This window comes from Salvia hispanica, chromosome 1 (assembly GCF_029641045.1).
Source record: "Salvia hispanica isolate PSC_SH4W2 chromosome 1, Shi_PSC_v1, whole genome shotgun sequence".
In the NCBI taxonomy this organism is placed as follows: Eukaryota; Viridiplantae; Streptophyta; class Magnoliopsida; order Lamiales; family Lamiaceae; genus Salvia; species Salvia hispanica.
The window spans coordinates 37,991,915-38,012,709 of NC_142692.1; the positions used below are offsets into that span (position 1 = coordinate 37,991,915).

General features: G+C 35.7%; 2 protein-coding genes across 2 annotated transcripts; one reads left to right on the forward strand and one right to left on the reverse strand.

The window, feature by feature from the left end:
* Positions 1 to 427: 427 nt before the first annotated feature.
* On the reverse strand, positions 428 to 5,611 carry LOC125219192 (ABC transporter G family member 15-like). Its single transcript, XM_048121100.2, has 8 exons — positions 5,306 to 5,611; positions 4,101 to 4,183; positions 2,805 to 3,257; positions 2,532 to 2,729; positions 2,177 to 2,461; positions 1,527 to 1,799; positions 1,345 to 1,452; positions 428 to 883 (listed from the first exon to the last, which is right to left on the reverse strand). Exons 1-8 carry the CDS (start codon positions 5,535 to 5,537, stop codon positions 578 to 580), a joined length of 1,938 nt encoding a protein of 645 aa, XP_047977057.2. The 5' UTR covers positions 5,538 to 5,611; the 3' UTR covers positions 428 to 577.
* An 11,237-nt stretch (positions 5,612 to 16,848) lies between these two features.
* Positions 16,849 to 19,728, forward strand: LOC125220765 (uncharacterized). The gene is made up of 3 exons (XM_048122907.2): positions 16,849 to 17,607; positions 18,900 to 19,436; positions 19,515 to 19,728. Exons 1-3 carry the CDS (start codon positions 16,849 to 16,851, stop codon positions 19,608 to 19,610), a joined length of 1,392 nt encoding a protein of 463 aa, XP_047978864.1. The 3' UTR covers positions 19,611 to 19,728.
* Positions 19,729 to 20,795: the final 1,067 nt, after the last annotated feature.

Genomic DNA, 20,795 nt, shown 5'->3' on the forward strand with positions numbered 1-20,795 from the left:
ACATGTACGCACGCACATACATATAGGTGCATTTATGTATGTATCTAAATGAAGGAGACAACCAACACTTCATTTTGTTCTTTTACTCTGAGTTTCTGAGCTCGTAGATAATGTAGATTGATTAATTATGTACGGACTAATGGAAGACTTAGTAACTAAATTAAAAAGTACTATTAAAGCAATTTCATGTTTGAAATTATGCTGATTAACCCCACATATTCTGTCTTGTAGAGTTGTGGTTGTTTGTGTTAGCCTTATTGATGAGGTTAGGTGCTTTTATATGCCAAATTGGAAAAGTTTTCACTGTTATTATTAGAAATAATTGCAATTTTAATTAAATCTTGTAGAAAATTATACCAAATCTTTATAGTTGGAAATGCGATATTACTCACTAAAAACAAATAAATTTGCGTTTGACAACTAAGAAAATTATAATTGCATATTATATATCATGTAATATATAAAAGATAGGGGAAGTGCTTCATGCATTAAAAACTAAATAATGTTAATAAGAAAGTGGGAGCTAGGTTGAGTGAAGTGGGGAATTGAGACCCTCTTGAGAAGACAATGAATGCCTCTAATTGGAAGGAGAAGGGAAAGGTAGCGGTCTCCGGAAGGAAGGCCGGCGCCTGAGATGGTGAAGAGTCCTCTTTGTATAGTAAGTATGAAACACAGGCATCGCTCTCTCCTTCAACTTGAGTATTATAAAGAACAACAATCTATAGGCTACCAAAATGACTGCAACGGCACCCAAATCCCACCATTTTGAGTGACGTAGAGATATCCCTAGCAATGAGCTTAGAACATATTCCCCCTTTAGCTTCGGTTGCCCCTCAACTGGACCCTCGAACTCCATCCCGATCATGTCGTTTTTATAGGCCCCCTGTTGGCAATGTGAATACAGATGGTAAATGAACAAATAAAATATAGTAGTAACAAATATCGCATGTCAGTGTACAAAGAATAATTGAATTCACTATATGATATGTTAGTCCTCCTATTATCAATTCCATAGACTTCTATTATGGCAGTATTAAAGAGGGTCGCCTACTAGGCTAAAAAAGTTTTTAAATTATCCAATACTAGTACATATGGACCGAAACTCAAAGTTATATTTGGGTTTCAAATTTGATCAAGTTCGATAGAGGGTTGATCCAATCCAATTAGGAAAACAATCAACCTCTTCGGATAACACATCGAACGAGCTGAAAACACTAGATAAGTCTATGTGCTACTTGTCCTATTCATAATTGATTGTATATTGAGATGGAACTTCATAAATTTCAATCAAATACTAATAGAATTTGTTAGAATTCATTCAAGGTTATGCACGATGATTCTTACTTGTAGGCCCCAAGCCATGTAGTTGATGTAAGAGATGGGATATTTCCAAAATATCAAAGGAAGATCAGGAAGCAGTCGGAAAAAACCAGCTGTAGCCATCATGATGCCCTAAAACAAAACATTTGTGTTAAAACTAGGTTGGTAATGTGTATGAGGGAGCATATACATATATGCATACTCACAATGAAACCTGCACCGACAACGACTCCCATCAGGAAATTGGGGACGAGGGCGGCGACCACCATCATGCAGCTCTCAACGACGGAGATGGAGAGAAGAAGGTCGATGAAAGCGTACATGAAGTGGGAGAAGCCAGGGTGATACTTCACCATCAAGTATGTAATACACACTGAACTGAATGACATCACAATCAAGAAAGGAAACGAAGAGATGAAGTTAGATAGTATGTACACTCCTACACCATAATGTCCGTTGAGCCTTTCTTTGTTGAATACCTAACAAAAAACAAGAATACAAGCATTATAATCCTATATGAATGGGCAAGTGAACTGTTGTCAAATGAAGACAAACAAATATCTGAAATCACTCTTCATGGATTAGGTGTGAGTTCATTCACAAAAATGTACTTGGTACGAGAAGGAGAGACGAACCAAACCTTACTAAGGTTCAACTGAAATCACTGTATAAGATTATGAGCTAAGTACAATTCCATTCATTAAGTGTACTTGGTTTGTGAATGAGAAACCAACCAAATTTACTCAGATTTATATAATGATTTCAGTTTTCTTTCCCATGGACTTAATTATACAGTGATATATTTGTTTGTTTTCATTTGCGGACATGAATGCATGGCTTGAAGGAGACAACTAACCTTAATTTCTTCAATGAAAGATGGGAAGCCTCCAATGGCCATGAATGTCATAAAACCAGATACAAAGCCACCACATGCTCCTCTAGCCATAATAGCATGATAACCAGATCCAACATCGTGGAAGACTGAACCCACACAAAGAGACACCACAATATAGATGAGAATTCGAAGCCAGTAATACCCAAAATCTCGAGACATGTTTGTGAACGACCGCTTTATCAAAACCATAAGTTGCTTCCTCCATCTTGCATGGCTCCCTCTACTTTCCTCATACACTAATCCTTCCTGCACCATGCATGTATATATAGCTCAGCCAAACACGACTTTAAGTCAGATTTGTGATTGAAATACTCACAGTAACAGAGAAGTGTTTGATCTTTGCTCGGACTCTTTCAGCGAGTTTGGAATTTTGGTATTTGTGTAGAAGCTTGGCTCTGATCTCTGCTGTGGTTCCTATTATCTTTACGTCGTCAAAGTCTGCGTTGATACAACGAAGGTAATGATCGGAAGGGCTCCTCGTGTGCGGACATGGAAATCCCGCTTCAGCAAAGAACTGGAGAGAGAGAATAAAATAGATAAGTGAAGAGAGAAATGAAAGTTTGAATTTATTCTCAATTATCGTTCGTACCTCAAGTGCGGGAGCGGCCTCTCCAAAGTAGACGGTTTGACCGGAGGAGAGGAGCAAGAGATCATCAAAGAGAGAGAAAACCTCAGTGCTGGGCTGGTGAATGGTGGTGATGATGGTTCTGCGGCGACGGGCAATGCTTCTGAGGGACTGCGCAACGAAGAAGGCGGAGGCGCTGTCTAGGCCGGTGGTGGGCTCGTCGAGGAAGAGAAGGTGCGGCTGCGTTATGATCTCGAGGGCGATGCTGAGGCGCTTCTTCTCGCCGCCGCTGATCCCTCTCAAATGCCAGTTTCCGATGAGGTGATCAGCGCAGTCCTCCAATCCTAATTCGGCGATGGTGTTTTCGATTAGCTCCGCAGTCTCTTGCTTGCTGGGAAGCCTCAGGGCAGCTGAATATGCGATGCTTTCTTTCACTGTAAGACTCCCTAAAACCACATCTTCTTGGCTTACGTAAGCCTGCATGCATAAATCGCCATCTTATTAATATTTTTCGTAATTCATACTAATATTATGAATCATAACATATCAATTATAAAATTGGCATGCAATTTCATTTTATTTTCCCAACATGGATGGTCGATTGTTTTTAGCAACCCCTAAGTATGAAAGGAATTAAAATTAGAGGTTTTACCTTTTTCCTCCATTAAAAAAACACTTCTATTTATTATTTTATTACTCTCTTGATAAAAATAACAAAAAATAAAGATAGAACGTTTCAGGAAAATGAAAAAGGTAGAAACGTAACTATACAATCAATTCGATATCAATAAATGAATTAGAAATATTAGTGGCATGCAGCTAGCTAGTGAAAGAGACGAAACGACATTTAAGAAGTTGAGCTGATTTCTGATAATTCAACTACCCATACTTTGAATTATTCATTGGTTCTACTTCTGCCTATGCTCCAATTTTTAATCGCTTCATTTATAGATTTCCCGTATGAGGAATAATATTAATTCTGTCCAAATTTAGTTAATATAGTACTCAACGACAAATTCAATGCTCCCTCTTATTGTATCTCTCATGTATGCATGTGCAGTATTTTTCAAAAGAAAATCAACACATTAATTATCTACTGCAACACAACCAGACATTATAACTATTTGTCTATTTTCTATCAACTTCATTAATTAATATTTATCTAATTATTGAAATTACTGGTGGTGTGCATTAATAATTAAATGCAGAAATTTATAATTAATTCAGGAAGGCATAACTGCAAACAATTATTTTTCATAAAAGTAACAAGCTACAGATTCAAAATTAATAAATTAATTCATGAATTATAGTATGACATACAACAATGCCATAGTGAAGCGACTTTTTTATCTTTCCATTGAGAAGAACGTTCCCAGAAGTTACCACGTTTCCTGAAAGCCTGCCTGCAAATCAAATGCATAATAAATTAGGCTAGATACATATTTATTCAAAATTTAGTGCACACAACTACCACAAACAACATAAGTGAAACGTAGAGATTTTTTTTAGTAATAGCTGCAGCAGAAGACAAGTGTGTTGTGTCTCTACTTAGTAAATATGGTCAAGCAAAACTGTCACAAAGTCCAAACATATTAATGAATGCGCTACCTATCTATTCTTTTATTCACTTATTCTTTTTCATTACTTTTAAACTTAATGTAATTCAGACATACCCTAAATCAAATCGATGACATTTACTATGGTAGAAAGATGGTTAATAGAAAGCAAATTAAATGCTTCTTTAAATCCGTATGAGGTGTCTTCTTACCACATGCATTGCTGTTCAAGAATTTATTATCACCGATTACTTGAGTTTATCTTTTTGCCGGAAATTGGGTATTTTATGTCGTCTTGCACTTTATGATAATCTCATGCATAGTAAGCATTAATTAGCTGATTAAAAAAAATTGGAGTATTCAACTGTTAGAAATTCAAATGATAATCTCTAAAGACTTTCTAATTGAATTCACCTTTATTTCGACACGAAGAAAAATTTATGTCATATTGTTACAATCACATAACTAAAAGTTATGGAGCATTTTTTATATTATATTGGGCTAGTATAAACACAATAATTGGAATATACTAACATAAGAGCATCTCCAAGGGGGAAAAGTATATTGAGAAAGTATATTTCTCATTTACCTCCTCAAAAAGGTTATTATACCTTCTTAAAAAGTAATGGACTCCAAGGAAAGAAGGTAAATTCAAAAACAAATAAAATAACTAACTTTATACCTTTTCTATCAAGAAGAGGTAAAGATACCTTCTCAAAATAAAAGAAGGTATAAAACCTCCTCAAATACCCATTCCCTTGGAGCATGAAATTTTATGAAGAAGAGGTAAAAATGGTAGTTATTTCTCTTTACCTCTCCATTTATCCTCTCTCTTGGAGTTGCTCTAAAGCTTAATACATGGTTAAATAAAACAAAGGTCGAGGTTCGAGTTACCAAGACTGCATTAATGCATGTGAACTAATAACTTCAAAAAAAAAAGTAATCTATGGTGGTGAGGGAGAGAGAGACCTGCAAGAGAATCAAGAAAGGTGGACTTGCCGGAGCCGGAAGGGCCCATAACGGCCATGATTCTGCCGGGAAGGGCGAAACCGGTTAAGCCATTGAGCAACCTTCTGGTGGGGCCATTGCCGGAGTTGGGGAGGAGGGCCGTCAAGTCCTCCCACGCTAGGAATGCCGCCGCTCCTTCGCCAACCTCCACATCTCTTGCTGATGATGATGATATTTCTATCTCCATGACCATGTATATATGTTCACATTTACAAGCACAACCCTCCAATTTATATTGTGATTTCTGATTTGGATGGATGAATGTGGGAAACAGTTGAATGTTGCAATCAATGGCGTTGCAGAATATATATACCATAATATATCACCAAAATATTATCTTAAAAAGTGTCCCACACTAATTTGCCCATGCTACTTTTAGCCAACGTTGTTAAAAAAGTAAATAAATAGTTACATGGGATTGTTATCATTTATTCATGAGTAAAAGGCCTTGGCTCTATCAACAATTAGGCTTATTCGTTACTTGTCTTGGACAAGCCCATTTCATGAGGATGGATAACTTTCTCTATCAATGCTAATATGCAATGTTTCAGTTTTCCAAACTAGGAGTATGCATTTATGTATTTCGTTATGAGGAAAATGCGTACACGCATCTTATCTTAACTATATCTATTTTCGTGTAATCGCAAAATTTATAGTTTAGGCGTTTCAATCTATTATACTACTAGTAATCTTAATTCTATTCCAAATATTTACGTTAACCTTGAAACTTAGGGAATATGAGGCAAAGCCCATCAAGATATTAATAAAGAAAATAGCTTATAAATTAAAATAAATCGATTCTTCGGTCTTTATACCCTGATAATTCTGATATGAACTCAGTCAATTTAAATCAGATATACTAAACCTATGAATTTGATAATTCGCCATGCATGTACTAAATCAATTTATACCAGATATACTAAACCTACGAATTTGATAATTCGGTATGAACTCGGTCAATTTAAGTTAATTAGGATTAAACCAAACATGTCTGTTGCAAGCTAAGGCTTTGATGAATTCACATCATGCATACCAAACTTGTATGGTTTTGTATGCATATTTTGACTAATGCAATGACTTTTATTCCAATTTTTTTTTTTTTTTTTTTTGTTATGCATGGTATGAACTAGACTAATTGTTTTAAACACTTAAGGACAAAAAAATTGAGAAGCAATTATTAGCGTTTGAAAATTATTAAAAAATAATCATAATTTAAGACGCAAAAGAAAGCGTTTCTAAGTTGAGAATAAATTGTCTTAATTTTTACTTTTTTAAGACGCTTCTATTTATGTCTCTTAAGTTTAGTTGGGACACCAACAATAAGGACACTTTATGAAGCATTAATGGTATAATTAGACACAAATTAGCATCTTTAATAGCATTAAAAATGTCATTAGATTTTTGTTGTTATAGTGAAAGTTTCAAGTGTGGGCATAATATTTCGATGTCAATCGATTTTAAGTTTTAAAAAGATAAGTATATTTTGATAGGGGTGCATTAAGGTCCCAACACCCTCTTAGTCTTAAACATAAAACAAATTGTAGCCATTAGACAGATGGATTGGATGGATGTGATTTACATTACCCGAGCTACATTTCACGCATAATTGTAAACACGGTGCTTATTGAATCTGTTTTAAAACTGCAGGTCCTATAATTCCGTAGGATAATTATGAGAGACGATTCACATACCACTATCTCTTCGTCATTCCACTCTCTTTCATCTTTTACATCTCCCTCACTTTCTCCCATATCCAAAACTCTAACCGCCGTATTTTTTAATCCAAAGAACAAATTTGACCGTTGATTGACCGTGCAAACATGATTTCCCCTTCTTGTTCTCATCATCCGAAGGTCTTATTTTGTTTTTAGGTGCAACCAGGAGTCGTCGGTTTTTCTAAAGCCCGAAATCAGGTAAATATTCAGACCAAAAAGCGATGAGGGAGCAAGAATTTCAGTTTGTGTGTACATAAAAGTGCATTTGTTTTGGAAATTTGATGTCGTTTTTTTCATTACAGAACTAGAATTTTCCTTCCAAGAATGTACATCGCGATTCAGTAATTCGTTCATTATGCGGGTTAGAGTTGAACAGTTTCTTGTTTATTGAATTTTTTGTATGTATTTTGTATTCTTCTATGATTACTACGTATTCTAACAATTGTTTCTGGTGTATTGATTGATGTCAAATTTGGATTTTTGTTCCATTCTTTTTTCGCAAGAACAATTGTCAAATTAGCAGCATGTAATGTGCGATTGCCAAAATATTCAGTTGTTGATCCCTAATTTAATTGTGTGTGCTTGTAGTATTCGTTTCTACATAAAGGTAATCAATTGCTATACATGTTTTGCGGGATGTTCTGTACATTTAGTTCATTACTGAATAAGAGCACGGAGGTGGGTCCGGACCCACTTTTACTCCTTGTCCTTAGCTAAAAGCACAACACCCACATCCGTGCTCTTAGCTAAGTACAAGCTCAAGGGTCTCACCATTCTATTATTCAATTTAAATACTCCAATTATTAAAAACACTTCTACATTATAAAAATACATTAAAAAATAAAAATTACATAATTAAAATACTAAAAAATAAAAATACATAATTTAAATCCTAGAAAATAAAAAATACATAATTAAAATCCTACAAATTAAAAATTTTACACACGTGGAAGACTAGTCCTCTAACCCCAATTGCCTCTTGAGACCCCGGATCATTTGCTCATGTGTTGCAAGTTGATCCAGAGTCATCTGAGACGTATCGTTCATATAGAGTTGACTCAAGATGGCCCACAACGTGTTGTTCGAGGGTGGAGGAGGCACAAAGGGAGCGGGGGCGGTTGGCCGCCGCCTTCTTCCTTCCTTGCGGGTGGGAACTGCTCGGGCCAGCGTCGGGGCTACCCAAGTTAGCTCCGGCAAGTTGGGTAGCCACATCATCGGAGGCGCCGTCGGATAGGGCTACCGACCTGGACCGTTTGCTGGAGGAGCTGGAGGAGGATGCTACTATGCCGCCCCTATACTTCGGATGTAGTCGCCCCTCCTGCCAACAACCGAGGTACTTGAACGGTTTGAACTCCTCCCGTTGGTATGCCGCCAAGGCGGCAGTGATGATGTCGAGCTCGTTCGTGCCGCTCCCCGCCGACCACTCTTCCTGGAGGTAAATCCCCTGGAACTTTCTGATTGCATCGTTGCATCTGTAGATGCAATTGCGAACCATACTATCATTGCGATAGATGGTTCCCGCCGGTCGGGTTTCATTGTAGAGGCGAGTGATGCGCCACCAATACGTATCCCCGGTTTGGTTCGTGCCGACGTCCGGATCTTCGGAGACTGCCAAGTATGCTTTGAACATCGCCATCATCTCACCCGGAGTGTATGGGGTGCGGGTGCCACGAACAGGAGGAGTATGAGTAGGAACAGAAGTAGGAGTAGGAGTAGAGCTGCTGCTCCCTCCCGATCCGGGTTCGGGTGCCCACCCGAACCCGGGGGCGTTTAGGTCGTGCACCGGGTAAGGACGGTAGCCACCCGGAGCTTGCGAACCTTGGGTATGAGGAGGGGCTGTAAATTGGGTTTCCGGACTATATCCGGCCTTGGAGTCGAACCAATCGTGGTTCCAACCGCGATTGCCGGAGGGGTGATCGCCGGAGCCGGACATTGTATAATGTGGTGGGAATTTAGATGAGAGAGTATGAGGAAAAAAGATGAGAGAGTGTAGATGAATGATGATAGAATATATGAGAATGTGATTTTTTTTGTGTTGAAGTGGGGGTATTTATAGATGAAAATGTGAATTTTGGGAAAAAAATTGAAAAATAAATTAAAAGTGGGTAGAAAACGGATATAATATTTTGGGAAGTGGGAATTTTTTTTTTTATTTAAAAACATTTTTTTAAATAAATTTTGAATTTTAAAAATAAATAAATAAATAAATGAATTTGTCAACGGCTATGCCGTTGGCCAATCAGAGCGTGCCACGTAGGGCTGCTCAGCGGCACGGACGTGCTCTTAGCTAAGAGCAGCGCCGTGCCACTGGCACAGACGGACGAGCACCGTCCTTCTCACCGTTGCGGATGCTCTAAGAGTGTTACATTATGCTTAACTAGTTTGTTACATTATTCTCTATTATATTATCACATTGTGCTCTCTAGTGTTCATGACTGTGCTACATTATTGATGTGCATGTTTTACATTATGACATGTTCTACTTTTACAGCAGTGTACGTTACGTGCACTTGCATTGGAAAAGTATTTACATTATACTCACTATGTGATTTACATTTCTTTACATGTTATTTACATTATTTATTACTGTAAATTTTAATTTGTTAATAATGTAATTCCGTTGTGACTAGTAATGTACCATTTTGAGTAATGAATGAATCTGTTTCTGAATAGGTACAAAGAGGGTTGGTGTTGAATTCAATAACGACTTCGACGATGACATGCCAATTGATGTGTGAAATCGATGATGCGTCCGTCTGTATTAGATTAGAATGTTTTTGTTTTAAAGTATGAGGGTGACAGAAAACAATGAATGGTTTGTAACTTACGTTTTAAGAATCTCTAATATTTGGGAATATTGTTATGTTAATGTATTGTACATTATTCTCAGCAATCTATACATTTTTCATTGTTACGAATATACATAATTAGATACTATTTGTACACTATTTACTGTACCAAATCTAAAACACACATAAAAAATAAAATTTAATTCATGTGGTGGTAGTATACCCTAGCCCGTGGATTCATAAACCCTAGGGAATGAATCAAACTTCCTGCTCTTGGTAATAATTTCGTTTGTGAATGGGTACTAACCTAGCCTCATGGATTGCCAAACCCAAAGAGCATGAATTCAATTTCCTTTCAATATTATTCTCTTCTATCTGTACATTATTCCCTAATACGAATGTACATTATTAGATACTATCGGTACATTATTTACTGTACCAAATCTAAAACACATTAAAAAACAAATTTTAATTTATGTGGGGGTACTATACCCTAGCCCCATGGGTTGCTAAACCCAAGGGGAATGATTAAAACTCCCTGCCCTTGGTGATGGTTTCGTTTGTGAGTGTGTACTACAATCTAGCCTCATGGATTGCTAAACCCAAACAACATGAATTCAAGTTCCTTTCAACATTATTCTCTTCAATTTGTACATTATTCAGTGTTATGAATGCACATTATTAGATACTAATGGTACATTACTTACTGTACCAAATCTAAAACACACATTAAAAAATAAAATTTAATTAATGTGATGGTACTATACCCTAGCCCCATGGGTTGATAAACCTAAGGGGAATATGTAACGCCCCACTTTTTCAAACCCTAATTTTCGGGTTATAAAATTTTTGCATTAAATGCCTTAAATGCTATGATATGTGAATTATTTGATGAGTGATTAATTGCATAGTGTCTTTGTGACCTAATTGCGTATGAGAATGGAGATTGAGTTGAATAGTCAACTTGTTGAAATGTTGACGTGGCTATTGAATAGTCGAAGATGTGGAAAAATGATGTGGCCGTTGAAAGGTCAATACGTTGAGAAAATGGAGTGGAAGTGAAGAGATGATTGATTTGAATATGTGAATTTTTGATGCGGAGTAATATAATTGTGGGGAGTTATTTTCCTAAGGGATGAGTGAGAATTTAATAGGAGCATTAATTAAAGCATGTGGAATTTTCGGCCATCATGATTATTGGAGAAGAAATCCTATTTTTCTTGGATTTAATTATTTGTTTGGGATAATTATCCAAATTAAATCCAAAGTCCAAATACTCTATAATTCCTACATGGAATTTTCGAAATTATCACCTTTGATATTCATGAGATTTTCGAAAATCTCATCTAGAAAGGAGGGAGGATTTAATTGTTATTTTATTTGATCCCTTATTTATTCTATTCCATGAATAAATATAAATATGCTAAAATATCCTAGCATATCTTGATATATCTAAGAAGATCCTACCATATCCTAATTAAATTAGGATTTGAATTTATTCTTTGTGGAGAGAAGAAAAGTCACGCCTATTACCTATTAAATTGGGGAGTTTAATTATTTATTCTTGCTCCGTGATATATTATTCTACTCCGTGAAATATTCAAATTAAATCATAGGCTATTTATTTAAGCCTAGATTTTCGAAATCCTCTTACTTCTCAACAAATTTAACGCCACTCCCCCATATTCTCTACCAAATCTTCCAAATCTTTTATTTATTTAATTATTGGATATTATTATTGGTGACTCTATAAATAGGAGAGAAACCCTAACCCTAGAGATCACAAAACCGGCGCCCACTTCTCCCATATTTTCGAAAATTACTCCCCCTCTCTCTCTAAGTTTTCTTCAAGTTTTCTTCAAGATTTCTTCATCAATTGAGAAGAATTCAAGTGAAATTCAAGAGATTATTGAAGAATCAAGACTAATTCCTTGTTTCTACCGTTCGTTCTTTTGGAAAAGGTACTTTAATTATTGATCTCCTCTTCTTCTACCGATTAATCGGTATTCTTGAGTCCACATGCATTTAGATGAGTGAAGGGGAAATAAATTGATGAAATTTGGGATGCATGGATGTGTGTGTGTTTTTGGCCGTGTGTGTGTGTGTGTGCACGCCTCGGTCGGCGTGCACAAGTGTGATGATCGTGTGCGTATGTTGTGTGTGTGGAACACTCATGCGTGACACGATTTAATGGTGAATTTGGAGTTGTTATTTGAATAAAAATGATATGCTAATCATACATTGATTTTGATTGATGATTTTGAAAATAATCGATGGAAAAAAGGGAAACGTGAGATCATGCATGATTTGAAATCCATGATTGAAACTGATTTGTGATACGCCTAATTTAAAGGTGATACTTCGCGCTCTCAGCGTGATAAACGAGGAGAAGAGAATTCTATCGAGCTAAACCTACGAGGTGGGCTTTCTTTTAAAATAAGGACATTGTCCTAAAATGATATTGATGAGAATGAAAGATGTGTTATCATGTCTTGATTTGTTTTGTCGTGCCTATCCCTTGTGGCTATGCCACTATTGTTATAATCGAATTCGGATCCTTGTAGAGCCGCAAACTCTACTTGGGTTAGTGTACACCAATGTTAGACCGAGAGTCAGCGTACGGGTTGGCCGGTCTAGTGACCTGGATTGCGGCCGCATTCCTTGTCATGTAGAATGAGGATATGGTAAACGTCTATGAGAAAAATGGTTGCGCGACCGTGATATTTGAGAAAAAAGATATTTTGGTGCCTCGGGTCTTTCTAAAGTTAAAACCCCGATGGACACTTGAAAATGGCATGATGATAATAACTATATTTGTGATAAAACTGTTTTCGGCAATGAGCTCATTGAGTATGATTATCGTACTCAGCCCTGCATGTGTTTTCCTTATGTGCAGGTTGAGTGGTGACGAGCGGGCGGCGGTGTTGAGTAGAGAATAATAAGATGATCTGTTGGTACTTAAGGTGTCGTTGTGTCCTCATACATAGCCTCACTTCTTTCTTGGTCGCTTCCGCTATTGATTATGAAAACTGTGATCTTTTGTTGGGATAAATACTTCTATTCTTTCTTTTCGTGGGTATATTTTGGGGTATGAACAGTTAGAGATATTATCTTGAAAACTTTGTTAAGCTTTTATTTTAAATAAGTCTTTTGTTGGATTCCTTTGCTAAGGCATGATTCTTACTCTACTTAATTGTTCATTTAATGCTTTGGTCAAATCCCTTTCTATTGAAACCCTAGTTTATGATCTTTGATGCATTTAAGTCTACCTAGTTAGCGAACGCTGCATTTATTATACCCTAAATGGGCGGGTCGTTACAGAATAATTCAAACTCCCTGCCCTTGATGGTTTCTTTTGTGAGTATGTACTACAACTTAGCCTCATAGATTGCTAAACCAAAATGGTATGGATTCAACTCTCGCCAAACATTAAATACTTACACAGTTACATCATTTAGTATGATGCATGTACATTAAAGGCCACTTGGCGCACATTATTTCCTAAAACACTTATATTATTTAAATTCGGATTGTGCATTACTAGACATTAGGCGTACATTAAAAACTGTCAATCATGTACTTCATAACATTATATTCCTTCATTAGTTTCACACTTCTCGCTGCAACTTTGTAAATTAATATGAAATATCATGGTATGGAAGGAAGGTAAATTATACTAATAAAGTACTTATTAAAAAATTGAGAATGAACATCTCAAATTTATGAAACGTGAATTAAGGAGTTTGTAGATTAATTTGATATAATAAGCATATTTGGGGAATGAAAATAATAGGCGTGTATGCAGGGAATAAAAAAACATAGCGTGAATTAGACCTGCCCACGGTTCATGAACTGGCGGTTTCGGTTCGGAACCGCCGGTTTTGGTTTTGGGAAATATGGAACCGGAACCGAACCGTGAGGCTGTTTCACGGTTTCAGTTTCGGTTTCGGTTTGAAAACCGGCGGTTTCGGTTTCGGTTAGGAACCGCCGGTTTTCGGACGGTTCGTAGCGGTTTAGGTTCGGTTTCGCGGTTTCACGGTTTTTTTCGTTAATTTTTTTTGCCATATAGTTTGAAATTATAAAATAAATTGGAACAAGGAAATGGACAGTTTAAATTGAGAGATTGAAGAGAGAAATTCTTGTTAACACTAAAATAAGGTGAGTGTAAGTAAGGATAGAGAGGAGTATTTAATATAGATAAAAATAGAGAGAAATGAGATCCAATTTGAATTTAAAATCAACATTTAAGAATAAATAAATAAATAAATAAAAATAAAAGAAATGGTGTTTTGTGCAATCAATTTTGAATAGTGCAGCCATCGCCCACCGTCAACCAATCAATTTTGAAGACTCAACTAATCAATTTTGAAGACTACGACATTAACCAATGTTAATTTATTATACTTTATTTAAAGTAATCAATTCTTCTAAGTTTATTAAAAAATGTTGGATAAATATTAATTAATAATTATCCATACTCCATAGATTCCATACGTAAAAAAATATGTTAATTAATAAAATCAGAAATAGTATTATAAAGTTATTACCATAAACCATACAACATAGACTCCATCTTGTAATTTAGTTATTTTTATTTTATTATCTTTTATCTTATGTTTTTCAAATTACCATCCAATTTTACCAAATAGTATTATAAAGTTATTTTTGCTACAAAATTTTGTCCCACATTATTGTTTCTACGGATGTTACCAAATCTAAAAATGAAAGTTATTTATATAAGAGTATAAAACTCATAAACCGGATCATTCAGCAATGTTTTATTTAATGGAGTGTAGTTTTAATATAGGGATTAACTATGTTTAAATTTATCATTGCGTTGGCGGTTCGGAACCGTGAAACCGCCGGTTCGGAACCGTCCGGAACCGGCGGTTCGGTCGCGGTTTCGGTTCGAAAAATTTGGAACCTGAACCGAACCACGGTTCTAAAATTCACTGTTTCGGTTTGGCATATTTTTCGCGGTTTCGGTTCGGAACCGTAACCGCCGGTTCGGTAAACCTTGGATGAATTATGGACAATTAATAACTGGCGTGAATTTGCTATTCCATTCTTGTCCTTTTCAGTTTTTTTAATAATTAAACTAATGACAAGTGGCATCAAAATCAACCATCAGATGACAAAAATCAATGCATCGAATTAATTTTGGGTTTTAGCATTATTTAGCATAAGGATGTAAATACATTTATACATCCCTGTTTTGATATCTATAATAGGTTTATATTTCAAGGTAGATAACTACAAAATGAATCAAATATAGATTCTTAGAATAAAAGGCAAAGTTTTATAATTAAATTTACTAATATCGATATGATATATTTGCAATTCATCAGAATTTATGATATTATATGACATAATGATCAGAGTTCGTGAAAAATATACTACTCCCTCCGTCCCATTGAAGATGACTCACTTTCTTTTTAGTTTGTCCCAATTAAAATGACTCATTGCTTAAAATGGAAACTCCTTTATCTCTACTTTATTCCATCTCTCTTACTTTACTCTCTCCACTTAACACACAAAATAAAGTTGCATAAAATCTCGTGCCGTCCAAGAAAGTAGTCATCTTCCTTGGGACAGAGGGAATATCTCTTAAAATATTACATAAGAAATTGTAAAGAGGATCAATCAGCACATATATATGATGAGATATTATAAATAAGTTCATTACGGTGTGAGTGAAAAGCGCGCGTATAATTAGTAAATTTGCGAAATTGTGGGTGAAAAGTTTGATTAAAAGTGCAATGTATGGGTGAAAGCGTATGTTTAAGCAGAAAATAATGTATAAAAGTGGCAAATTGTGGGTGAATTTAAAGTGTGATTTGAAACACATTAACTAAGTGGCAGTGTGGGTGAAAGCATGTGTAGAAGTGGCTAATTGCGAAGGAAAAGCATGTGTTTAAAGAGAATAAAATTGTGAGTGAAAAGCGTGAAACGTATTCTTGCCTGTGTCCCAAGTAAAACTACAGTAAAAAGTCCAAAGTCTTAAATTTAATGAGCTTTTTTCTACACACTGTCTCAATTATTAGATTTATCTTTATGTACTTAGGTCTTGGAGATTTATTGATATAAAGTCAAAATAACGAATGTATGTTCATAATAACATCGCATAGCTTATAATGGTGTTCGGTTGGCAAGACTAAATCTCATTATTAAATATGTATCATGTTTGGTTCATAAGATTGACTCCCTCAACTTAATACTAGATGGATAACCTCATGATAATTAGTCATAGCCTCCTCCCTTCAACTAAATAATCCTACAACTTAATTTTAGATGGATAGTCTCATAATAATTAATCATGACAACCGAACGCCAGAGCACGATTTATACTAATCATCACACACATAATAGTTATTGTTCACGTACAAAATGTCACAATATAATTTATAACAATTATTTTGACTTTATATCAATAAATCTAATATACATTGTAAATCTCGCAATACTTCAAAGCGCGTGTAACAATTGTTATATACTCCAGAGTCCAGATTATTCTTTTTTCCATGAACATTAGTTGACATGTTACTATAAATTGATTGGGACAAAATTGGCAAGTTGAAAATTCTATATATGTAAAATTGATACAATTGGTCAATGTCAGAAATAAATTTGATACTAAAATCTATAAAAAAATTAGGAATATAATTAATGAAATCACTGCTTACTTTATGTAACATAAAAGTCTAAAAATAATTCGAAACAGAGTATGTATCAAAAACTATGGTGTTCAGTTGTCATGACTAATAATCATGAGACTATCCATCTAAGATTAAGTTGTGAGATTATTTTAGTTGGAGGGAGGAACCTATGACTAATTATCATGAGACTATCCATCTAAAATTAAGTTGTAGGGTTCAATCTTATGAACCAAACATGATACATATTTAATCATGGGATTTAATCTTGGCAACCGAACACCCAACTAAGCGTATTAAATATGAGGCAATGCTCTTGATCAAAACGTAAAACACAACTAAACAATATGGGTGGTTACTTGGCAAAGTTCAGCTTGTGGAAAAGCCTTGTACTCATAGGCCTCTTTCTGAATTTGATAGTCAACATTGAAAACCCCCGCCTCTTGCTAACGAGATGGGGGCCGTCACTACTGTCATCCATTGCCGGCGACGACCACAACCGCACAAATCTCAGCCATATAGCCTTTGGCATGATGGGGTCGGTGAAAACATGGCCCCATAGGCGGGGCTACCTGGAGGCGTGGTGGCGGCCTAATAAAACCCGCGGCTACGTCTTCCTAGACAAGGCCCCACCCCCGGAGCTCCTCCCGTGGCCGTCCAAGGCCCCTCCATACAGGGTGGTGGACGACCTCTCAGGGCTCTTCCGGGTCACGAAGCCCCGGTTAGAGCTGATGCCACGGATGGTGCACGGGATCCTGGAGTTAATGCGGGAGGAGTGGGAAGGGGTGAGGTGGGTGGTGATGGGAGACGACGACACGGTGGTGTTCTTGGACAACATAGTGGATGTACTGGCGGAGTTGGATCATAACAAGTACTACTATCTGGGGTGGCATTCCGAGAGTGTGGTGTCAAATTTGTGGTTCTCGTTCAACCAGGCGTTCGGGGGCGGAGGGATCGTGATGAGCTACCCGTTGGCGAGGGCGCTGGTGGCGGACATGGATGGATGTCTTCTCAGGTATGCGGACAGCACTTCCGCGGATTTGATCACCATGACTTGCATTGCAGATGTTGGAGTCAACCTCACACCTCATAAAGGAATTCACCAGGTTAGGCTTCACTTTGAACATTCTATTTCATGCTTTCATGTTGTGGATAAAATTTACAATCCGTCGGTAATAAATGTTTAACATCTTGTATTTTCGTAGTGAACGGCCAAAAATTAGGTCTATTCATATAATGGAACCAATTATAAATAACTATTACCTCCGTCCACCAAAATTTGTCTCACTTTGACCCGGCACGGGTTTTAAGAAATGTAATAGAAAGTGAGTTGAAAAGGTTAGTGGATTGTGGGTCCTACTTTTATATACTAGTTTTATAATAAAATGTGAGTAGGAATGAGTTAGTGGAATATGGGTCCACTACCGAAAATGGTAAAAGTGAAATGAGACAAATTTTGGGGGATAGACGGAAATGGAAAAATAGGACAAATTTTGGTGGACGGAGGTAGTAATTTAGATTAGTAAGTGTTTAAAATAAATGATTTTAGCATAGCTGTTTTACAAATTGGTGGTTTTTTATAAGATTATGAAAATTTAAGTCCGATTTAAAGAGAATATTTTCAGTTTTGGAGAGCTTATAATTATATACTACTATAAGATAATTAATGTAATTTATTTTGAGGTGTTTAAGAGCTTTACAAGAATTTATAATCTATTTGAAGGTGATTATTATAAGCTTGGCCAAATAATCTCTTAAAAACACAAGCGAAACAAACTGATTTACTTTGTTGGCAAAGAAAAGTTAAAATTTGATTAATTGTTGTTTTGACTTTTGAGTGATATACGGATCAACCAAATCGGGAAGTTAATAAACAATTTGGAATATCACTAAAAGCTCGTGTGCAGTTTCTTTAAAAGTTGGCAACTTTAATGTGAACATTTACTATGTATTTTTTTTTTTTTTCTTTTCTCCTTCATAGGCTTCATTGTTACACAAAAATAGCATTATTCAATTAATGGGAAATCTATCATTACTCTCTCTCTTTTGAAATACATGCATCTTGATTCTTGAACTAAAGATCGCGAGGGTAACGATGTTAATTAATTTAATATAAGTACGTGTAATTGCGTTATACTAGTAGTAAATTAATATAGGGGTTGTTTGGATGTCATGTTTACTTTTGACTGGAGCATGTTTATTTTAATATTTTCTTCACTAGTTGTCTTTTCTGAAAAGTTCTTTGAGTGTATCTTGTCCAGTCTCTATAGTATCAAGATTACACCATATCACATGATTATTTGTAGTAATTTATTCCTAAACAAATCACATTTTGGTTAATTTATCTTACTATTACCTTGTCTAACGAAGCGAACTTAATATTAATTAAATTTTGCAGGTTGATTTACATGGAGACTTCTCAGGTTATCTCTCAGCCCATCCCAAAGTCCATGTGATGACTTTCCATCACTTTGACGCAATGGATCCAATATTTCCATCCATGGATCACAACCAATCCACGCACCACCTCATGAAGGCCGCGGACGTGGACCAATCCCGGTTGCTTCAGCAGACCATATGCTACCACAAGAAAACCAACTGGTCTGTGTCGATATCATGGGGCTATTCTGCACAAATATACGAGAGAATAATGCCGCGGAGCTACCTGCAAATGCCCATAGAAACGTTCACGCCATGGGCAAAAGGGCGCGGGCCCCCCTTCTACATGTTCAACACACGCCCAAGGTCCGAGGATCCTTGCGAAAAGCCTCATTTCTTCTTCCTACAATCCGTTTCCAACGCCTCTCCTCAAATCCTTACAACCTATACACGTGCCACCCCTCGGGGCGTGCCGGCTTGCATCTCCGCTGGAAACCACTCTGCTGATTCTATAACTACTATTCAAGTTATTTCGCCGCCAAAAAAGCGTATCCAGGTGAAAACTACGTGAATCGGATCATTGATACACAATTTAACCTAAAAACTAACTTTTAATTTCTTCTTCGTTTTGCAGATTGATAGATGTGAATGTTGTGATATTGTTCGGGTGGACGGTGTGAAAGTAGAAGTCGGACTTAGGGAGTGCAACATAGATGAGATCATAGCTTAATTTTGCACTAAAAGTGATGTCTACTTTAGATGAGGTGCCATGATGCTAAAATTTTAAATATTTTTTTAGTATTGCATGTGTTGTATTATTGTAAACGTTTACGAGCATTTACATTCCAAAAGATAACTAGCTTCATATTAAACCAATATCGATGGAGAGTCAAGTGAACACCGAAAATCGGATCAAATCTTTGCAAAAAGTTCAAAAAAGAATGTAATGAGAAAAGGGTAGAAACGTGTGAATTATGAGTTGTTACCGTATATTTATAGTAGAAAATAAAAGTCTCTTTAAAACCTTTCACTTCCTCCATTTATAATAAAAATATATAAAAATTGTCTTCCTACAATCAAAACCTATAAATATGAGAAAATGTTAAAAAACTGAATATTTAATTTTATTGATTGGTGAGTGAAAACTTTATAGGGGACACACATTATTTCTTATACTAAGATAGAACTTTATATTTGTATTTTCTTTTTTTCTATTTTCGGAGACAATCTTTTTGGAAGTATTAGATTTGTTTTAATCATAAGTTAGGTGCAATTTTGATGCATATTAAAGATAGTATATTTGTTTCTATGATCGATATGTTTGTTTTTGAAATTATGAATTGTATAGCTCCAATGTTTCCTTTCACTACTTTTTAGTATTAGTGTAGTGAAATATATTCTTTGATGTTTTCCCTCAACATGACTTAGATACTTTTTAATGGACATTGATTTATAGTCATACCAAAATAAAAAAACTGCAACAAATTGCCATGGTAAAAAATTCAAGATTAGAATAACAGAAAAGAATGATGGACATTTACTTTTTGATATGAAATTGAGCGCACATATAATTATTTAAAGTATGATGATGAGCATCAAATTCACTAACTCGAAAAAAACATGTATTACCACCATGTATATATTAGTTTTGATTTTAAGATAGTACAAAATAATATTAAAACTATTTCAATGGCATTTACAATTATTACCCCCAAAAGTCGCCTTATAAGTATAGATAAAGTTAAAATAACGAATATATTTTCATAATAACATAGCATAGTACATGGTTACTTTCCAAATTGATTATTGATTATAATGTACTACTATATTATGGAGTATAGCATACAATTAATAGTACTCCATCCGTCCCGCTTTAGCAGTCCCATTGACTTTTCTGCTTTTTTTTTGTAAAAAT